At 47.9% G+C, this 20,014-nt stretch overlaps 1 protein-coding gene across 3 annotated transcripts in view; it reads right to left on the reverse strand.

The window, feature by feature from the left end:
* The window catches only part of EEA1 (early endosome antigen 1), a 125,935-nt gene extending 109,596 nt beyond the window's left edge, over positions 1–16,339 (reverse strand). Inside the window, exons 1-2 of one of the 3 annotated variants that reach the window (XM_075933130.1) lie at positions 16,245–16,339; positions 15,174–15,279 (exon numbers count right to left, since the gene is read on the reverse strand). In XM_075933130.1, the coding sequence (XP_075789245.1) occupies positions 15,174–15,279; positions 16,245–16,330 (192 nt within the window). In that variant the 5' untranslated portion in view covers positions 16,331–16,339. Of the gene's footprint in view, positions 1–12,031; positions 12,448–15,173; positions 15,280–16,244 lie in introns of those variants that run through there. The other 2 variants (XM_075933133.1, XM_075933141.1) reach the window with 2 other exon arrangements.
* Between the last annotated feature and the right edge of the window lie 3,675 nt (positions 16,340–20,014).

Here is a 20,014-nt window from a genome sequence, read left to right on the forward strand (position 1 = left end):
TATGAAGTTAATAATACAATTATGTTTATAACACAGTAGCACCAACAACTTATGAACAATGTTGCATATTCTTGTGGAGGCACATGGAGGGATCCAAAGTGGAGAGCAAGGTAATAAGAATATATTAGGATTGGTTTTCATTTTTTTTAAACATTATGAAACTAATGGGTAAAATATTTAAGGAGGATTAAACTGCTGACATCACTATTTTCTAGAAAGGTCTGAAATATCCAGCAGCAAAGAGAATAGGAAAGTCTCATGATGCTTCTGAAGAACAACCTGTGCACAGGAATATTAGATATTAGCACAAGTTAAATGATATAATACGTAATTAAGAACATTTGCATATATTTAAGACAGTAATTATCCCTTCCCTTTCTTCATGACAAATAGCTTCTAACTTACAGGCACACCCTATGAGTTACATCTTTCTACAGTCAGTCAATAGTCAGCCGTCAGGTCAAACTACCACAAAATTATTCTGTTTAAAGCACGTCTACTATACGAACATCTGGAAACTTGCTAATAAATTTTACTAGATTTCCTCTAAATATAACTTTTCCTCAGCTATGGTCCAGAGATTCTTGCTGCCAGGTTGAGAGACTATTTGCAAGCCTTAGCAATTCTCTCCCCAGAGCAAAAAGATCTGAGAACAAACTTGCCCAGATCTGGTCTCCTAGAATCAGTGATGGCACAGTAGAGTGAACAGGCAGTAAAGGCATACAAGTACTGACTCCAGTGTACCAGAAAAACGTTCTCACAGGGATTTCTGAACCACGCCCAAATCTCATGTTCTGGTGATAAGATCTAATACACCAATTGTTAAGTATTAGAACTTATTACCACAACCTGAAGTTCTAGATGACAGAGGTGAATAAACACCATTAACAAATAATTAATGAAGGAACAGGGAGCTGCAATGTATCCAAAGAGGGACAACTTGTACAGGAAATTATTGTTGCCTAACTTGAACCTTAGGTATCTCATGTATGTTAGCCTTCTCAATATGGTGAACGATGAATCTCGAGTGTCCAACTCCAAAGCAATCTTGAGAAGGAATTCTGTTACTATACCAAATGTCTGTTTTATTCGAACATTTCTTGAAATCAGTGTTGGACACACTAGGGATGTAAAAGAGTAGTCTAATAGTTGACTACCCGAGAAGCCTAGGCTTCTCAGGTAGTTGAGTCTACTATTCACATTTCCCCCCTCTCCCCCGTTGCCTCTTTATCAGAGACATGAAGGGGGGGAGCAGAAGCTGGTGCTGGGGGAAGCCGGCTTAAACACCGGTTCCCCCCAGCACTGTCTCTGCAGTGCAGGGGTGTGGGTGGATACAGGGGAAGCAGAGGCGCAGTGGTTCTGCTTTTTAAATGCAGTAAGAGCCATCCCGCTCTGACTGCATTTAAAAGGCAGAAGTGCAGCACAGGACCCGGCGTGAGCCAAGACTGAATCAGTCCCAGCTCATACCAGGTTCCGAACCTATTCCCATGGCAGCTCTGTAGTTTAAATGTAGTAGGAGCCTGGCTGCCTGTGTAACCCACATACCCACACACAATTACTACGGGATTTTGCTGGCTGTTCCTGTTCATCAGGGAGTGAAGGGAAAGTGCACAGTTTGCTGCATTCCTCACTCTGGCTGGAGAGAACAGGGACAGACAAGTATGGGTCTGCCCCAGCCAGGGGACATGCAACCCTCTCTCAGCTGTGTCTGCTGGAGCTGCAGCTGTAATGGATAGGCACTTCTCACCTGACCCCAAACTGCTACAGTTAAAGAGGGCTGGAGTAGTTCTCTCTCCCTAGGCCAGGCATGTCCAAAGTCCGGCCCACGGGCCAATTGCGGCCCGTGTTCCGATTTAATACGGCCCCCGCTTCCTCCCCCTCTCCTGGCTCCCCGGCGCTCTTTTGAACTGGCGCGTCCAGCTCGCCGCCGCCGCCCATGGCCTCCGCGGTCCTAGAGCCTGCCCTGTAGGGCACGTCCGCAGCCCTGCTCTCCCGCTCAGCTGCGAGTTCGCCCTGCCCCCGGGCCGCCGTGAGGCCGGCGTGCCCTGCACTCTCCGCCCGCCTCCGACCCTGCGGGCCCTCCGCCTTGGGGCTGAGAGTGCAGGGACAGCCCTCACGCATATTCACTTCTTCACATCTGGCCCTCTTTGAAAAAAGTTTGGACACCCCTGCCCTAGGCAAACCTACATACTGAACCTCTCATCCCCAGCCCCACCCCAGAGTAATGATTTAAATGAAGAATGTACATTTTCATTTTATTTCTAAAACAACAAAAACTAATTGATTTAAGGACTATGGATCTAAAAACCCATTTATTTAATTAACCAGTTAACTGTGATTAAAGGGGGGTGGGCAGCTGGGGGCCGCTCCAGCTGGCTGGGCTGGAGTTGGCCTCTTGCAGTGAACAGGGACTGCTTCGGCCAGGCTGGAGTGCACCACACCCACAGCAGGCCCTGCAGAGCAAGAGCAGCCTCCTAACCCTGGCAGGTAGGGAGCTGCTTCAGCCCCCACCAGTTAACCATAACTGGTAAGCCTCACCCATCAAGGATGAGGCTTCCCAGTTAACCTGTCACATCCGTATTAAAGACCCAAACAACACCAGGTAAATCTTCTCGTTTTCTATAACCAAGAACCCAATGATCCATGCTAATAGCTCTTCAAATTGTAAAAGAGAAAAAAAACAGAATCCTCAACAGCATAGATGAGAGGAACCAATAAAAAATATTCACTATATTTGACCACCAAAATTGCTACCTGGACCCAGATGTTCACCAGGAGTCTGACACTTTATTTACACTGGTATAAACAAGAAGTAGCTCTGCTGAAATCACTGGTGTTACCCTTGCATAAACAAGAGGAAAATCAGGCCAACATCATGATGGGTGTGTTGAGCAAAACTAATATTAGCATTCCTTAGACCAGAGCTACTCAACACATAGCCCATGGGCCACATGCAGCCCATGGCACATTTGTTCACGGCCCGCAGTGCAGTTTGAGTTTGGGTTTACACGGGGCTCAACACGCAGCCTGCAGATGGGATCCTTTGAACATGGTCTCCACTGGGAACACGCTCCACAACAGCGCGTCAATATAATGGTCTTCTGTTGATATACCTTTTAGTAGTTAAATTCCTGGACTGTCATTGCTCATTAAAAGTGCCATCATAAGGGTGGAAATCGGGGAAATATTGCATTTTGTTAAAATCAGCAGAACTGACTTAAATGGGGCCTGCATGTTATGTAGTCTTGCCTTAAACTTTGTATTCATGCTCAACAGTGTGAAAGAAGCTATTTGCATATATGTTTGCATGTATATGCAACCACACTTAAGTTGCGGATCTCTGCGTGTGCTGAGAGTATGATTGTGGCCCATGGGGCTTCCAAAGTTGAGTAGCCCTGCTTTAGACTATTGAGCTCTCTAAGGGCACATCTACACAGCAGGGCTAAAGCAGAAATAATCTCCGCAATTTGAGCTACATCAATTGCGTAGCTGAAGTCGAAATAGCTTATTTCAGCTTTTGGCGCTGTCTACACAGCAGGAAGTCCGAGAAAGAGCACTCTTCCTCCAACTTCCCTTACTCCTCATAAAATGAGGGCTAAAGGATTCGGAGTAAGAAGTCCTCCAGCTTGACATTACTTTGAAATAACTGCTTGCAGTGTAGACGCAGACTGTGTTATTTCAGAATAATGTCAGTTATCACAAAATAACACTGCTGTGTAGACATATCTTCAGATTCACACCCATTAAGATCTGAAGGGTCTAATGATAAGGATCTGATGCTACATGTGAAAAGGAAAGGGGCTTTGCAGTAAGTAGGTATGTGGGCATTTTTAAATGGCTAGGATCCAAGTAGTGGATAATAATCCTTGGCTCCATTAATGTGCTCGAGGTTTCATCTAGAGATGTGAATGCTTAACCACTTAACCGGTAAGCCTCACCCTTAACAGGTAGGCTTCACTTGTTAAGGTTAATTAGTGGGGGCTAGAGCAGCTCCCCATTTGCCACAGGCAAGGGGCTGCTCCCCCGCAGTCAGGGGCTGCTCTAGCATCCTGACCAGACGCTTCTGTTCCTGGCAGGCCCAGGCACCCTGCAGGCAGGAACTGCTTCAGCCCAGCTGATGCAGCCCCTGCCTGCGGTGGGGGGGCAGGGAACACTACTCCAGCCAGCAGCAGGCCAGGGGACTACTCCATCTGGGCTGGAGCAGCTCCTCCTTTAATCAGTTAAACAATCTGTTTAACTGATTATCTAATTAAACAGGACTTTACAACCCTAGTGTTATCTGTTTTTGAACTAATGAAATCAGGTCTTTGAAAAAGGACTGTCATACTGCTCTAAGCACCTTTATGTTATCCAAAGGGGAGAGAAAAAAAAATCAATAGATTCTACCGGGAAGACAGAAGAAATCTCTTCCATTCTAATAATTAAGCATTTGTTTCCTGTAATATGCACAGAGTACTAGGTGTTGTACATACAATAAAGGAATCATGGTTCCCACCCTGAAGAGCTTACAGGACTAAAATGCTGTCGGTTCCACCTACTCCTATTGTAAAATTTCATCTCTAATGTGCACATGCCCAGACAAAAGACTTATCTAACTTAGCAGGAGGAGGATGGTATGAGAATATAGCATCTTGTTATTACTCTACACTTCTTCACTTTCAAACGCTATGAATTTGAGACAGAAGCACTTTTCCACACAGTACATGAGCGGTGGCCATGTTGAACAAAGGTTATGCCCAGACATCATTCTTGTATCCAATGGCACTGAGGAACCACAAAGTATATGCATGTTCAATGAGCTGCTCGACTGAGTATAATGGAGAGACTTTCCTAGAGGCCCTAATTACAGAGAAATTTTGATTCTCAAAACCTCAGAGCCAACTAGGTTCCCATATGTTCAAATGTCTCCGGTACACAATTTATCCCAAATGGTAATAGACCTTGCCGATATGAAGAGAACATCTACACTAAGGGATGTACCTTTTCTACACCCCTTGCAGTTAAAGCAGGTCTTTGGTTTTATCCTTCGAGACCTAAAATTCAAAAAAATGCTACTTCCTGTACTTCAGCCATAAAGCCTTCAAATAGAAAGATGGAAGTACAGAAAAATAAGTTAACTTGCTAACTTTGGCAGTGATACACAGAGACCATTCTTTATCCCACCTACATAGGAGGGGGAAAAAAAGATAGTAGACAAATGGGCATTTTTAGACCCATACTTATGGAACGTATGCCTCTAGAGCAGAGGATGAACTAATGCCAAGAGTATGGATCTGATCATGGGCAGTTGGTATTCTAAACTAGGCGGGGGAAGGCTTTTCCTTGCCAAATGGCCTGCCTGGCCCTGCCCACGCTCTACCTCCAGAACGCCTGCTGTAGACCTTCTAGGGACGGAGTGTTGCTGCTCCCAGGGCCTGCCCTCCCCATGCTATGAGACTGGGGAGTCTGGGGTATGCGCATGGCAAGGATGTTAAAATGCAGTTATCAAGTTAATCGTATAGCTGATAAAATTTTATCGACTATATGATTAGTCGATAGGACTTCTCTGCAGAGGCACAGTGGGGATAGTTCACGAACCGGCTCAAGCTGGGACTAAGCAGTCCTGGCCTGTGCTACCTCCAGGAGCCACCGGTGCTGCAGCTCTCAATTTTAAATGTAATAAGAGCCGCTGGGCTCTTACTAGTGATGTCAACAACTAATCAACTACTCAACAATCCAATAAGCAAAAGCTTATTGGATGGGCAACATACTAGTCGACTAGTTGCTTCTCCGCCCACCCCCACTCCCCTAGCTGCCTCTATCAGAAAGAGGAAGCAAGGGGCGGGGAAAAGAAAGGAGTGCTAGGGGGAATCAGCTTAAAAGCCAGCTCCAGCTCCATGGGAGGGAGCAGGGGCGCAGTGGTAGCATTCCACATCTGAAATGTACAAAAGTCCCCACTGGGGCTCTTGTACATTTCAAAGCGGAAGCACAGCATGGAGCCTGGGGTCAGCAAAGGACTCAGAGAGTCCCCTGCTGATCCCCTGCTCCACGTTTCAATCTTGTACATTTCCAAGGCAGAACTCTGCAGGGCACTTCCACCTTCGAAATGTAACAATAGCCCAGCAGGTTCTTGCTTCATTTCAAAGCGGGAGCACCCTTATGGACTATCGAATAGTCGATGGAAATTCCATCGACTGTTTGATTAGTTGATTAATCTAATATTAACATCCCTAGTACTTACTACATTTAAAATACAGAGGTGCAGCGATCAGCACGAGCCAACACTGCTCGGTCCCAGCTCATGCTGAGTCCAGCAGCCTCTGTTCGTGGTGGGCAGCCCTGTCCACCGCAAACAGGAGCTAGTGACGTAGCATCCTCTGATAGAGGCAGCAGGGGGGAACAGGAGACATCCCAGAGACGATGCTGGGGAGAACCTGCTTTTTTGCCTGCTCCCCCCAGCACCAGCTCCTGTTCCTCCCCTCCCACTTGCTGCCTCTCTTTGAACCCAGGAAGAGAGTGGAAGAAGACTGATGCCCTTATGGTTTTCTTGTTTGTCTGTCTTTTTATTCACTCCTGTATACATTTTGAAAATAAAACATACATCAAAATATTGCAAACACTTTTACAAATTAAAATTCTGAGGCACTTAAGTATAGGTAACACTGAAAAAATGATTATGTAAAACTAGCACCTTCTTATTCAATGTATCTGCTTCCTACGTGCCGGAGTTATATTTGTTTATTTTAACTACAAGTTTACTACTAACTATAAGTCAATATAGTAGCTGAAAAACCAGATGAACTACTGTTTGAAAACCAGGTCACTTATACACACACACATACACACACTTGTTTATTTTAAATTTGGAAACCTAACACATCTCATGGAATCACTGACACTATAAAACAAGGACCCCCACCATGTCACTTTTAGTCTTTCCCCTGTGTGCAGCTGTACTCTAACTCCAACTTATTAATAGTGTTCTTTTAAACATTTTTCAAATTAGATTTATATCAACCTCTTTAAAAATAAATGAAAACATAACATTGTAGACATGAAGCTACACCATTTGCTCAGCAGAGATTTAAATACAGCATAAGGATACTACTGTTCAATCATTCTGAATTCCCTAACAAACAAGTAAATGCAAGAATCAATATACAAAAAAAAGACAGCACTTGTTTAAGTCTCTGCTCCTGAGCAACTTTTAGTATATCAGTTTTGTCCCTTTCTTTTACTAGTTGTGTATTCTATTTACAAAAAAAAAAAAAAAGCCTATAGGCCAGACTCATTCACAAACTCATTTTTCCTTCAGAATTTTAATGAGAAAAGGACAATTTGCTAGTTATGAAAAGGTAATTTCACATTAACGTTACCGAAGATCATTACATGTCCTCGGTACATCGCTTTTTATACAAGGAAGCTGATTACACAATCCTATTACAGTACGTAAATTAATTCACATGCTAGAAATGCTACATACTATACAGGCAGTCCCCGGGTTACGTACAAAATAGGGACTGTAGGTTTGCTCTTAAGTTGAATCTGTAAGTCGGAACTGGTGTCCAGATTCAGCCGCTGCTGAAACTGACCACCAGTTCTGACTTACATACAGAATCAACTTAAGAACCCCAGGTGTCCCCAAGTCAGCTGCTGCTGAAACTGATCAGCAGCTGATTCCAGGAAGCCCGGGGCAGAGCAACTCTGCCTGGGGCTTCCTGTAGTCAGCGCTGGTCAGTTTCAGCAGAAGCTGACTTGGGGATGCCTGGGGCAGAGCAGCTGGGGTGCTGCCGGGTTGCTCCAGTAGCGCCCAGAGCAGCGCTGCGGGACCAACCGGCAGTGCCCCAGCTGCTCTGCCAAAGGCGTCTGGAGAAAAGCCTAGTCTGCTGGGGGGGGGGAGCGTATTAGCTGCACCCCCCACCCCATCTCAGCAGACCAGGAAGACGCGGGCAGCGGACCGAGACGCACCGCGGTCCCGCCACCTGGGTCCTCCGCGGCTTTGCTCCCCGTCTCCCTGGTCTGCCAGGGAGACGGGGAGCAAAGCCTCTGAGGACGCCAGCAGCGGGACAGCCGTGGGGTGTCTGGGCTGTCCCGCTGCCAGCTTCCCCGAGGCTTTGCAAAGCCGCCTGGGCTGCCTCGCTGCCCAAACCCCCCGCAGCTTTGCAAAGCCTCGGGGAAGCTGGCAGTGGGACAGCCCAGACGCCCCGCGGCTGTCCCGCTGCTGGCGTCCTCAGAGGCTTTGCTCCCCGTCTCCCTGGTCTGCCAGGGAGACGGGGAGCAAAGCCGCAGAGGACCCAGGTGGCGGGACCGCGGTGCGTCTCGGTCCACCGCCCGCGTCTTCCTGGTCTGCTGGGGGGAGGGGGGGGGAGGGTGCAGCTAGTACGCCCCCCCCCCCAGCAGACTAGGCTTTTCTCCAGATGCCTGTGGCAGAGCAGCTGGGGCACTGCCGGTTGGTCCCGCAGCGCCGCTCTGGGTGCTACTGGACCAACCCGGCAGCACCCCAGCTGCTCTGCCCCAGGCGTCCTGATTCAGCCGCTGCTGCCCGAGCCCCCCCCCCGCGGCTTTGCTCCGCGTCTTCCTGGTCTGCAGCCCCGGAGTACACGGGCGGCAGGACCGCGAGGTCCCGCAGTCCGTGTCCTCCGGGGGAGCCCCGTTCGTAACTGCGGATCCGACATAAGTCGGATCCGCGTAAGTCGGGGACTGCCTGTATAATATTATGTTTTACTTATTTTGAAGAGCGCCGGCTGCTTTACAGACAGGCAAAATGAAACAGTTCCTGCCCTAAAGGACAGTGTCTTCAGCCCACATCTTGCAATCAGATCCATGCAGGCAGATCCTTGCCTCTACACGGAGACCCAAAGAAGTCAATGGGGCTCCATATGAAAGCAAAGGTCCATCCATCCAAACCTGATTGCAGGAATGGAGCCTAAAAGACGATATATAAAAAACAGATAAGACACAAGATGTAATACAAAAGATGACTAAGCCCTTATATTCAACACATCATTTTGGTTCAAAAGAGGGGAGAAATGAAAAAAAGACCCACACTCGATTGGTTATGCCAACTTCAAAAACCAAAATGAGCTATGAGTATTCTGTTTATTTTCTATTATGAAAAAACACTGAAAGTGTACTTTTGAAAGAAAAATATCACAATTAATCACAAGTGTCTCGTATTTTGCCAATTCAACATAGGGTCCTACCAAGTTCACAGTCCACTCTGGTCAATTTCATGGCCGAGAAAAAAAGGGGGGGAACTTAAATTAGTCAATTTCACATTTTCAGGTGTTTACATCTGAAACTTCACCCTATTCTAACAGTGGGGTCCCAACACAAAAAGGAGTCACGGTGGAAGGGAATCATGAAACTATTGCAATTATGGGACTGCCACCATTACATCTGCCCTGCTGCTGGCAAGAATGCAGCCTTCAAAGCTGGACAGCCACCCAGCTCTAAAGCCAGTACCACTGCTAGCAACAGCACAGAAATGGGAGGATACCATATGTCCAGTTTTCCCAACAGCATGGAGGGCTGACAGCTGGAGCTGCAGCCTCTCCATACATGTGTGTGAGAGACAGCTCAAGCCACAGCCCCTCCATAGGAAAATGGAAGAACAGTTCAAACTGTGTAGCACCCCACAGATATGGGAATTTCCCAGAAGTGAATCTGACCCATCTCAGGAATGTCCCCTATAAGGAAAGAAGAAGTGTTGTCTCTCCCCATCTCCTGTTGGCATTAATGCTGGAGTGCTGTGCTGGGTAGGATCCACAGCTGGACACCAGATTTCACAGGAAAGATCAGATTTCACAGTCTATGATGCATTTTTCATGACCATGAATTTGGTAGAAGCTTAATCATATACCAGGAGCTGCTTCCAACATAACGACATACAACTATTTGTATAAATTCAACATAATTTGTTGTTAAAGGGACACTCTGAACTTAATCATATGTTATAAGCATACATTTCTTTATCAGTATTGCAAATAAAGAAAATGAAAGATTTTTAAAAGTTCACAGTCACTATGCCTTTTGCTTATATTTTGTATTTCCTTCAACTTGAACAATAAAAAAAGTCAATGAAATGAGTTTCATTTTTGCTCAGTTAGTTCTAGTTTGAGTTTCAAAAAGAACAGGAAAATGCTTATTTGTTTTAAAACAAACTATCTTTTCTGAAATTGTAAAAATGTAGAAACATTTATATTGGCTCTACATTCTATAATAGAGCATGTAGATTAAATTTCTATTTTAGGTCATATTTCCAGCAACTGTGTTAAGTTTTTATTAACAGCAGCTCCTTTCTCAGGAGCAAATGAAAAACACCTAATGTTAATAGTACCTAAAATGATCAGTACCAGAAGTAAAGTTTCCATGATTTTTACTGTTACCGTATTAATTCTTTGGAAATCACATTTTAGGCAGGAAACCATTCCTTGTTAACTGTAACTTAAAATCAGCAAAAGGAAAATTTTTGATTGATTAGAAACTATGGCAGAAATACAGAGTGATGCACAAGAAAGTCAGTCACCCCAAGCTGAGAAGTACACCAGTCAGGTCACAGATATCCTTCCTTCTCATGTATAACAAGGATTTGTCCTCATTATTGCAATACATGTTCCTTACAAAGAGTATTTTAGAACAACTTCAAAAGCCTTCAAACCTTTTCACAAATATGCTTGTGAAAACAGGCAACATTTAAAGCTGGTGTCAAGTAGCAAAGTTAGCTATTTTCACCACTTATATGTGACTAAGTTCTACATGACACTGACATTGCAAGAAAGCTATGCAGGAATTAGAGCTCACCCTTTCAACTCACTGGGTGACTCAACTCTATTCTGTACATCCCACCACTGAACACTAACCATGAAGGCATTCCCTTTGTACTTTGAACCAGTATCCAATCCCAATAGAAACCAAATGCTGGTTTTGACAACTGTCATCTATCATAGAATCATTGAATACTAGGACTGGAAGGGACCTCAGAGGTTATGTTTTGAGGCACAATAATATTGCATGGCCAACATCTATGTAAACCACAAACAACCGATTAGGAAAACAGGTACCATAACAATGTAGTAGCAAGATAAACAGCTACGTTTTTGTTACTGTTGTTGTTGTTGTTTGTTTTTTAAAGACAGGTGAGCAAAGCAGGAGAGGCAGGGTTCAGAATCAAATAGCACATGTGGATTTTTAAACCCTAGCTAAAGTTACACAAGTAATAAAGGAGACGGATGGTTGGTAGATTTTGGCATCCTGGCTTGCATTTGTATGTCATTTGACTTTACAGTGTATAAATATCAAAGGCCAGAAGAAAGTGGTATGGAAATATCCTACCTAGTATTATTGTGGGTCTGAGTTACAGAATGGGAGACTTCAGTTTTTGATCTTCTGTGAGTGCATGCTCCAAGAGCTTCAGGGGGAGATGCAGGAAATGTATGTTTAATAACACAAGACTTAGAGACTGAGTAATGTCTTCCAATCCCAGGGAGACACCTCCCTGCCAGAGAGCTCTGCCTTTAACCCTCTCCTGACACTACACCAGGCCTCCAGCACCAGGGGGGCACCACCTACTGCAGCTAAAGTCAAGAGAAGAGGAGCTGGGACCCGGGCCTGCATCTCTCAGCTCCCTCTCTCTAGTGGATTCCCTGGCCTCGGCCTGCACCAGGTAGGGCAGAAACAATCCGGGGCACGCGAAGCGGCCCTGCCCAGACCAGACTAAAAGTGTGAGCGTGTCGGAGGCGGGGGCACTGCCTGGATCCTGCCTGGTACCGATCCCTCTGGGGAGACGGGAACCTCCACCACACCCCCCCCCCCCCCCCCCCACCGGCCCTGCCGCCAGCTGGCTGCCCCACAGCTAGGAGGGGCGAGGGGGGCTGTGTAGCAGGGAAGGTGCCTCCCCCAGGAAGGGGCAGGGCGGGGCCCGCCGGCGGCCCGGCCTGGGGTGCCATGCTGCTGCCACACGCGCCGCCTGCCCGCTGCCCCGCCGCGGCCAGCAGGAAGCGGCGCCGCCTCCCCACGCGGCGGCCCGGGCCGGCCGCTGTCACCCTCTTACCCGCTGCAAAATCCTCCTCAACATGGCTCCGGCGGCCCGGCCCGCGGACGCGGCGCCGGGGAGGAGGGGGGCGGGGGGACCCGGCCCGCGCGCTCGGTGACAGCGGGGGCTGCCCGCCGGGGAGGAGGAGGAGGAGCCGCCGCCGCAGCGGCCGAGGGGCGGGACGGCAGCGCAGCCTCCGCCAGTGACGGCAGCCGCCGGGCGGGGAGCCCGGCCTAGGGGCGGGGCCTTGCCGCTCGGGAGCGCCGGCCTGTCCCGCAGGCTGGGCCGGGAGCGCTCTGGCCTCCTCTGCGGGCCGCAGCCGGGGGAAGCGGCGCCGCCTGCTTGCGCTGAGCGGGGCCCGGCGGGGCTGCATCGCCGCTCCCCAGCTGGGCCCTCGCTGCCTGAGGGACCGGCTCCTTCCTTCCCTCCCACCCCGCCTGCGGCCCCCTGGCCCTGGAGGTGCCTGGCTCTCCGCCGCGGGGCATTCCGCCACAATTAGCTGCAGCTGGTGGGCCCAGGATACCACAGACAAGGTGGGCGAGGTAATGGCTTTTCTTGGACCCACCCACTTGCGTTGAGAGCCAGGCCAGAAGCGCCACAGCCTGGCTCTTCCCCCCCCCCCCCCAGCAGAAGTGGGGCCAATACAAATTCTTCTCTCACCCTCCTTGTCTGCCTAGGACTCAGGACATAGAGCAAGAGGAGGAGTGAACCAAGACACAAGGGTTCTCATTACACCAGTTAGGGCTGTGCATACATTTCCTCTTTAAAACACTGGATTCTAGGACCATACCCTACTGGAATCACAACTATAAATGCTGTGGATACCTCAAAATAGTTGCCCACACAAGTACCGTTGAGACTATGCTGAACTGTTGCAGAGACTAGCGACAATCAGCTATCCCTGCAACTGATGAATGTATTTTTTCACTTAAGTTAAAAAAAGGAGTTAAACACACATGTAAATCCCATTCACTGATATTTTATCTATTTCTGAAGTGTTCAGTGACTCAAGATTCCCCCCCCCCCCCCCCCTTGGACAAATCCTAGTCCTAATGAATCAAATGGAAAACTACTGCTGGCCCCTAAAGAACAAGAATTTCCTTAAACATAGAAAATTCAGTTGTACTAATCCACAGAATTTGGAAGCAAAGATTACTAGCCTTGAATATGTTACATGACAGGATGGATAGACCATGCGCTCCCAAATTGTAAGACTGCTTCATAGTATGAGAACTTAGTTAAGTAATTAGTATTTATTTATAATCGCTATATAATAGGTATTTTTACCTCCCTGGTTTTTCAGTATTTTTAAACTGCTTCTTTAACATGTTTTTTAATTACTTTTGAGAGCTTGGTTATTTCCTTTGTGCTGTATTGTTACCCCATGCACACACCTTGGCTATGTCTACACTGGCGCAATCTTGCGCCAGAGCTATGCAAATGAGGCTAAGCATGGAATATCGCCGAGCCTCATTTGCATATCTGAGCCACCATTTTTGCAGAAGAGGCTTTTGCGCAAGAAGGAGCTGTCTACCCTGCCCCTTCTTGCGCAAGAAAAACCCTCTTGTGCAATGCCGTTATTCCTGAAAATAATCAGCGTAGGTCCACTCCTCATGCCTAGGAATCTGGAAATCTGCTTTGTTCTCAGGTCCATCAGGGAGTTTGGTCTGTTGGGCCTCTTTGCCCCTTTTAGGGATGTTGTCCCTGGGTGGTTCTCTAGCAGTCTGCTGGCCCGAGTTTCTTTCTTCTGCCTGTTCACTCCTCTTTAGCTGCCCTGCCAGTCTCCTTCCTAGCCCTTTGATCCTCCCAGCTGCTGTTAGCCTACCAATCAGCAGTGTCTGGCAATGCCTGTATTAAACCTTTGGTTTCTGAGCTAGCATGCAGGAACATACATCCCATGACAGCCTCGAGCCTGATGGGCAGCATCCTAGGCCTGCTTCCTAACCCCTCTTGGCCCAGTGTAGGGTTCTACATCTCATCAGAGGCACCCTAAAAGGCTCATTCCCCACAGAACCTCAGGCACTTGGTGAAAGGATCAGATGAAGTGGAGCTGGCACATCACCTTGGCCATGATGTCCTCCTGTCTCAAAAGAACAAGGACTTGTCAGAGACTTGGCTGCCCCCAGGAATCTGGGAGGATTAATGGCAACTGACACCCTGGGATAAATTCATCTTCTTCTCTAGTGACCTCTAGTGCCAGGGACCCCTTGTCCCACGGTAGGAGGAGCTCCTGCCTTCATTTCCTCCATCTACCTATGATAGCTGTTCCTTAGCAGCTTCTTTTTGGTAGATTTCTCTGTCTGGTTTTGGAAGCTTTTCTTCCATTCCCATTGGGTTGCATCCCTGCCCCAATAGAATAGCAGAGCTCCCTACGGTGAGTGGCATACACTTGGATGCCTGAAGAGGTGGGATTGATCCTAAACTAAGTATGGGAAGGAGATATAGACTCATCCTCCAGCTGGGGCCAATGAGGGGGGTCATTTCTTTACGGGTCCCATTGCCTGTTTTTGATTAGTGTCACTTCTATTGAGTTCTATTTTCAAGCTGGGTTTCCTTGCCTGTGATGTAGCAGCAGTTTGTAGAGCCATCAAATCCCCTCCCTGGTCAGTCGACTGATGTCCTTGGCTGGGTCACTGATGTACAGTGACAGCCAAACCACCAAGTTCCCTAGTTTGGGGAACTATGCTGAGTTCTAATGGAGGAGAAGAGGAGGCTTCATCAGCATTCTCCTGTCAGATCCCAATCTTCCACAGGACAGGAAGTCTTTCTCCCCCAAGTCTTTCTGCAGGAGACACCAGGGGAGAGAAGCTAGAGATAGATCCTCAGTTTCTTCTGCCCCCAAAGGATCCTGGAACAAAGGGATGTGGACAGGGCCCTCCATAAGGACTTTTATTCCCAGCTGCTCCAGGACAACAAGAAGGGACCCAAGGCCAGACATGAACCTGGCTGAAGCAGGTGTTGGAACATGGTCCCTTTAAACGTCCAGAGTCTTCATTGACCCAGGAGAAGATGAACTTGACTCAAGTCTCTCTCATTCCTTGCTCTGACTCTTCCTTCCCAAGGGAAATGGTGCCAACCCACAGCCTCTGCAACTGCCGATCCTGTGGGAGCCAGCCTGCCTACAGCTGGAGTCAGGGAGCCGGGCTCAGAGGTCACTTACCATCAAATTCAGGGAGGATGATGGTGAATCAGAACAGGGCTCTGCTGCTCCATATGGCCTTGGCTCTCTCCTGGGACACTGGACCTGATGTAGAAATTGGTAGGCTCTGGTGGAAGGAAGCAGGTCAGGATTAATAGACTGGTGCACATGCTGTGCAAACAAGCCCATGCTCATTCTTGGGGCTGAGACATTGTGGTCATGGTGCTTGAGAAGGGGATTGTCACAATGTGTCTTTGTCTCTGTAGACTGGGACAATGCTTGGTGTCTGGGCTGGTCTTGTTCTTTCTGAACTCATTTATGAACAGCTCATCTGGATGGATATAGCCCACTTGCTCCTCCCTGGCTCAAAAGTCCTTATTCAGATGAAGGGAGTGACTATGAGGACCCCTCCCTCCCTCTCCTGAATCTCAGTGCCAGTACGAGAGAAAAGCTGAATCCCTCTGAGCCCTCATGGATCTCTAGGAAGGAGTCTGTGACTATTCCATGAGCATCATCTCCTGCATTTCATGTGGGTACAGAGGGAACTTGGGAAGAGGTGGGAGGTTTAAGACTGTCACTCTCAAAGCCAGCCTGAGCCTTGACTTGAAGTTCCAACTCCCTTCCCTGTCCCTGACAGACGAAGGGACCCGCATAGCTCTGCACTGATTGCCCTGACCAAGGATGACCCAATGGGGTGCAAGCTAGGATGACAAACTGGAAAATGGATTTCCAATTTCTCCTTTCCAGTTCTCCCAAGCACTAAAGTAAAACTGTCTCCTGCCTCTCCTGATCATGCTCACCTCCAAGATGTATTGGAGCTTGTCTGTTTCCCAGCATGGCATGCCTAAGGTCAGACAAGACCTTATGCACAGCCTACAAAGGAAGGGCAGCCAGGGGTCACAATTGGGAAACTGGGAAAACTTCTCCTCCACGCACTAGCCCCTGCTCAGCCATTCAGCATCAAGACTCTGAGAGGTCTCACCCGACATCCCAAAGAATGGCCCAGGTCACCACTAGGGGGAATCAGTCTCAGAGCACTCTTCCAGCCCCACCTTTTTGGGAGGGCCTCCCACAAAGCCATAAGAAGGGTACCTGAAGTTGTCTCTGCCTTGCCTCACTGTCCAGCCTGGCTGAAGTCTGGGTCTCTTGGCAAGGTCACCCCCCCCCCCCATACACATACACTTTCTCTAATAGGCTAAGATCCTGCAATAAGCCTTTGTGATGTCACTTCCACACTCACCCATACCCAGCAAGGCTGATGTCCTGCCTCCCCCCCCCCCCAGCCAGCCCATTGGGGGACACAGACTCATCAGAATAAAGTGCTCTTAGTGAGCTACAGACCAACAATTGTTCATAGTCCTCATTCTGCAAGTATTTCAAAAGAACTGGCGCATTAGAGAGCATCAGGAATTGCACAGAGACAATAAATGGAGGAAAGCAACACAATCAAATACATGATTGCTTGTGATTTATTTGTTTGGTCTTAAAGGAGAACAAAAGGGCCTGAGTCTTTCTTGGTCAATCAGTATAGCCCTGCATGGATACAAAATGTATATCCATATCCGCATCTGTATCCACAAAAATAAGCGGCGGATATCCGCATTCACATCTGCAGGTTTGGGTACCCACAGATATAAAGTGGATTTGCAGGGCTCTATCAATCAGCATCGAGACTCTGAGAGGTGGGATGAGGAGGGGTCTCAGCAGATGTCCTGAAGGATAGCCCAGATTACCACCAGAGGAGATCTGTCTCTGAGAAATTCCAGCCCCACCTCTTTGTGAGGACCTCCCACAGTGACAGCATCCTCCTACATGTAAGCGGGGGAATGGTCCCGCTATTGTGGGGAACTTTCCTGGCTTCTATACTACCCCAGTGAAATGGACCAACGAAAGGATCTGAGTCCCTGCTCCCCCTTCCTTTACCTCACGGCCTCCCTGATCCTGAGGGCTCCCCTTCCACTCTCCTGAGTAGCAGAGTCCTTGAAAGCCCAAGAAGGCTGGGCCCAGGTTTCCTGGGGCTTAATCCCCAACCTTGTAGTCACTTGGGGCAAGGGATAGGGTGTCCCCACTCCGGGGTGCTCTCTTCACACTGCATGCTTTCTTGGCCCAGCGATCATTTCATAAAGTTCAAAGCAAATACAATTTATTAAACATCAACTGATTAAAGAGAAAAGAATAAGAAAAAATGAGAATGGGTAAATGAGAACACACAGTCCTGCTCTGTAGCATGGGGACATCAAAACAGCAGTTTGCAGAGTGTAGGGACAGTTCACAGTCTGTTCCTTATAGGTCCCTTATAGATCCTGACCGTGCTGCAGGGGGCTACAGGCTGGACACGCTTGCTCTGGCAGTGACCACATGGCCTCAGGCTCTAGGTGGCAAGACCTCTCTCCCAGTCTGGCCTGCTGGGCCTCTTGACTGGTGGTGTCTCCCTGCCCAGAGCCTCTCCCCCCCACTTTGCTGGTCCCAGCTGCTCACCACACCCAGCTGCAGGCTGTGCTGCTTTGCCAGTCTCCAGCTCCTTGTGTTGCTTCTCTGTCCCCTTTGGCTCTCTGATCACTGCCAGTCTGCTGCTCAACACTGGGTCTGCGCTCCTTGGGCTGTGTGTGCCTGGCTCTGTTGCTGCAGGACTGCCTCTCCACACAGCTTTCTCCTCTTAGCTCTCTTTCCTTGCTTAGAGAGACCCAGAAAAATTCCAGCTCCCACGGAGGAGGATGGGGCTTGGCCTCTTACTTTCCTTACTGGCCTGTCCAACCTGTCAATCAGGCCAAGCTGGAGGGTTGGCTGCTTTCCATTGTCTCTGGGGTCTGTCAGTCTCAGGGCCCTGATTTCTCATGGACCCTTCCCCTTTTGATACTGGGAGCTGGCAAACCAAAAACTCCCACAGAGTTTTCGTAAGGGGCTAACAGTCCCCTTATATATACACATATCAACACACACCGGTACACCCCTCATTGGTGGAAAGAGGGATGAAAGGAAGAGGGTCAAGAGAAGGAAGGAAAGAGGAAAAGGGAAACTAAAAAGGACAAACCCCCAATAACCCCAGTGATTCTACAGGACAGAGTCCTTGGTAGGAAATCAGATCACCTTAACTGAGTGATTTCTGGGTCTAGAATTCAGCTAGTTTCCAGGTGGATTAGACAAAATAGGTTCCAAACCTCTCTGAGGCTCTTACCTTCTAAACAGGGACTACAAAAACCATAGTAGGGAAGGAGAAAACTCTGGCAGAGGTTCCTCATGCTCACATAGATAAATCCTAATTCTCTCTCAGTCCCCAAGAAGAGACCTTAAGAAGGAGCCTTGCTGCCGCAGAGCCATGGGAGTGTCTGACGTTGCCCTGCCATGCGCTTCTGTTCTGCCTGGCTGATGTCAGGGTCTCTCTATGAGGTCACCATCTCCTTTCCAGTTTTCCTCAATAGGCTGGGGTCCTGTAACAGGCCTTTGTGATGTGACTGCCATGCCCCTGTATAAGGCTGGTGTCCTTTTTGGATGTTTGAGTGGCTTCCCCTGGATGATCCAATTTACTGATAGCTGAGACTGGGGATGAAGCCAGCTGCACAGCAAAGCCCTAGAGGCTGCTCCCAGTGCCACACACAGTTTTTCATTAATTAGTAGATTTTAAAAGGTCAGAAGGGACCATGAGAGCATCAAGTCTGATCTCTGCGTATCCCAACCCTCCTGTATATAACAGTAGCTAAGTTTTGATCCAAGCACATACCAAAAAGACATGCAGTATTCATTAGAAACCTCTAGAAATAGAGAACCAATCATTTACTTCAGTAGTTTATTCCAATAGCAAAGCACCCTCACTGTGAAATATTTGTGCCCTATTTTTAGTTTCACCTTCCAGCCACTGGCCTTATTCTGCCTTTCTCTACAACATTAAACAGCCATTTAATGGCTGACATGTTCTCTCCAGGAAGGCACTTAGACACTTCAATGAAGTCACCTTTCAGCCTCTTTTGTAGAAGCTAAACACATTGAGGTCCTTTCAGTAGCTCACAAGAAGTCATTTTTCTCCAGCTCTCAAAGCATGTGGCTCTTTGCTGCCCCATCTGCAATTTTTAAACATCTTTTTAAAATGTGGCTCCTAGAACAGGCAATATTCCAGTCTCAGTCTCATGGATGCCATGTCACCTTCCTGCCCTGCTCACTCCTCTACTCATGTGTCTAATGATGGCTTTAGCCCAGTTTACCATAGAACCACCCTGCGATCTCCAGTTGAGCAGCTTGCCTGGCATGGCACCTAAATCTTTTTCAGAATCCCAGCTTGCTTGAATATAATTCCCCATTCTTGGGGTGTGGCCTGCATGCTTTTGGACTAGGGCAAGGGTTTTGCATTTGGCTCTGGCAAATCTGTTTTATTTGCATGTCTCCAGCTTCCCAAGGGATCCAGATTGCTCTATATCATTGTCCTGGCCTCAGCCTTATTTACCTCTCTGCTACCATTTTGTTACCCACATCTGTTACCAGCAGTGGTTTTATACTGGCTTCCAGTTCATTGATAGCAATTATTAAAACAATTAATTCTTGAGAGCCTCTTCAGAGCCCTAGTACCAAGTACCTGCTCCTTACAGCTCAACAGGAAAAGGCCTTCCAGCCCTGCTCTTACACTGAGGCTAAGCACAGAACACATGCTCAGGAGCTGTGTTATCCATAGGCTCTGAACAACACATGGGGAGATCAATGGATAACAAATGCATTACAGTCCTGTAGTGTAGGCAGGTCCCAACTGAGTCTCCCACCTTGTAAAATGGGAACAATAAATGACACCTGAATGATCTCTGTTTTATAGGTAGGGAAACAGAGGCACACAGAAGTGAAGGGACTTGCTCATGGTCACAAAGCCAGGAAAATGACAG

The sequence above is a fragment of the Pelodiscus sinensis genome, chromosome 1 (assembly GCF_049634645.1).
Source record: "Pelodiscus sinensis isolate JC-2024 chromosome 1, ASM4963464v1, whole genome shotgun sequence".
Taxonomy (NCBI): Eukaryota; Metazoa; Chordata; order Testudines; family Trionychidae; genus Pelodiscus; species Pelodiscus sinensis.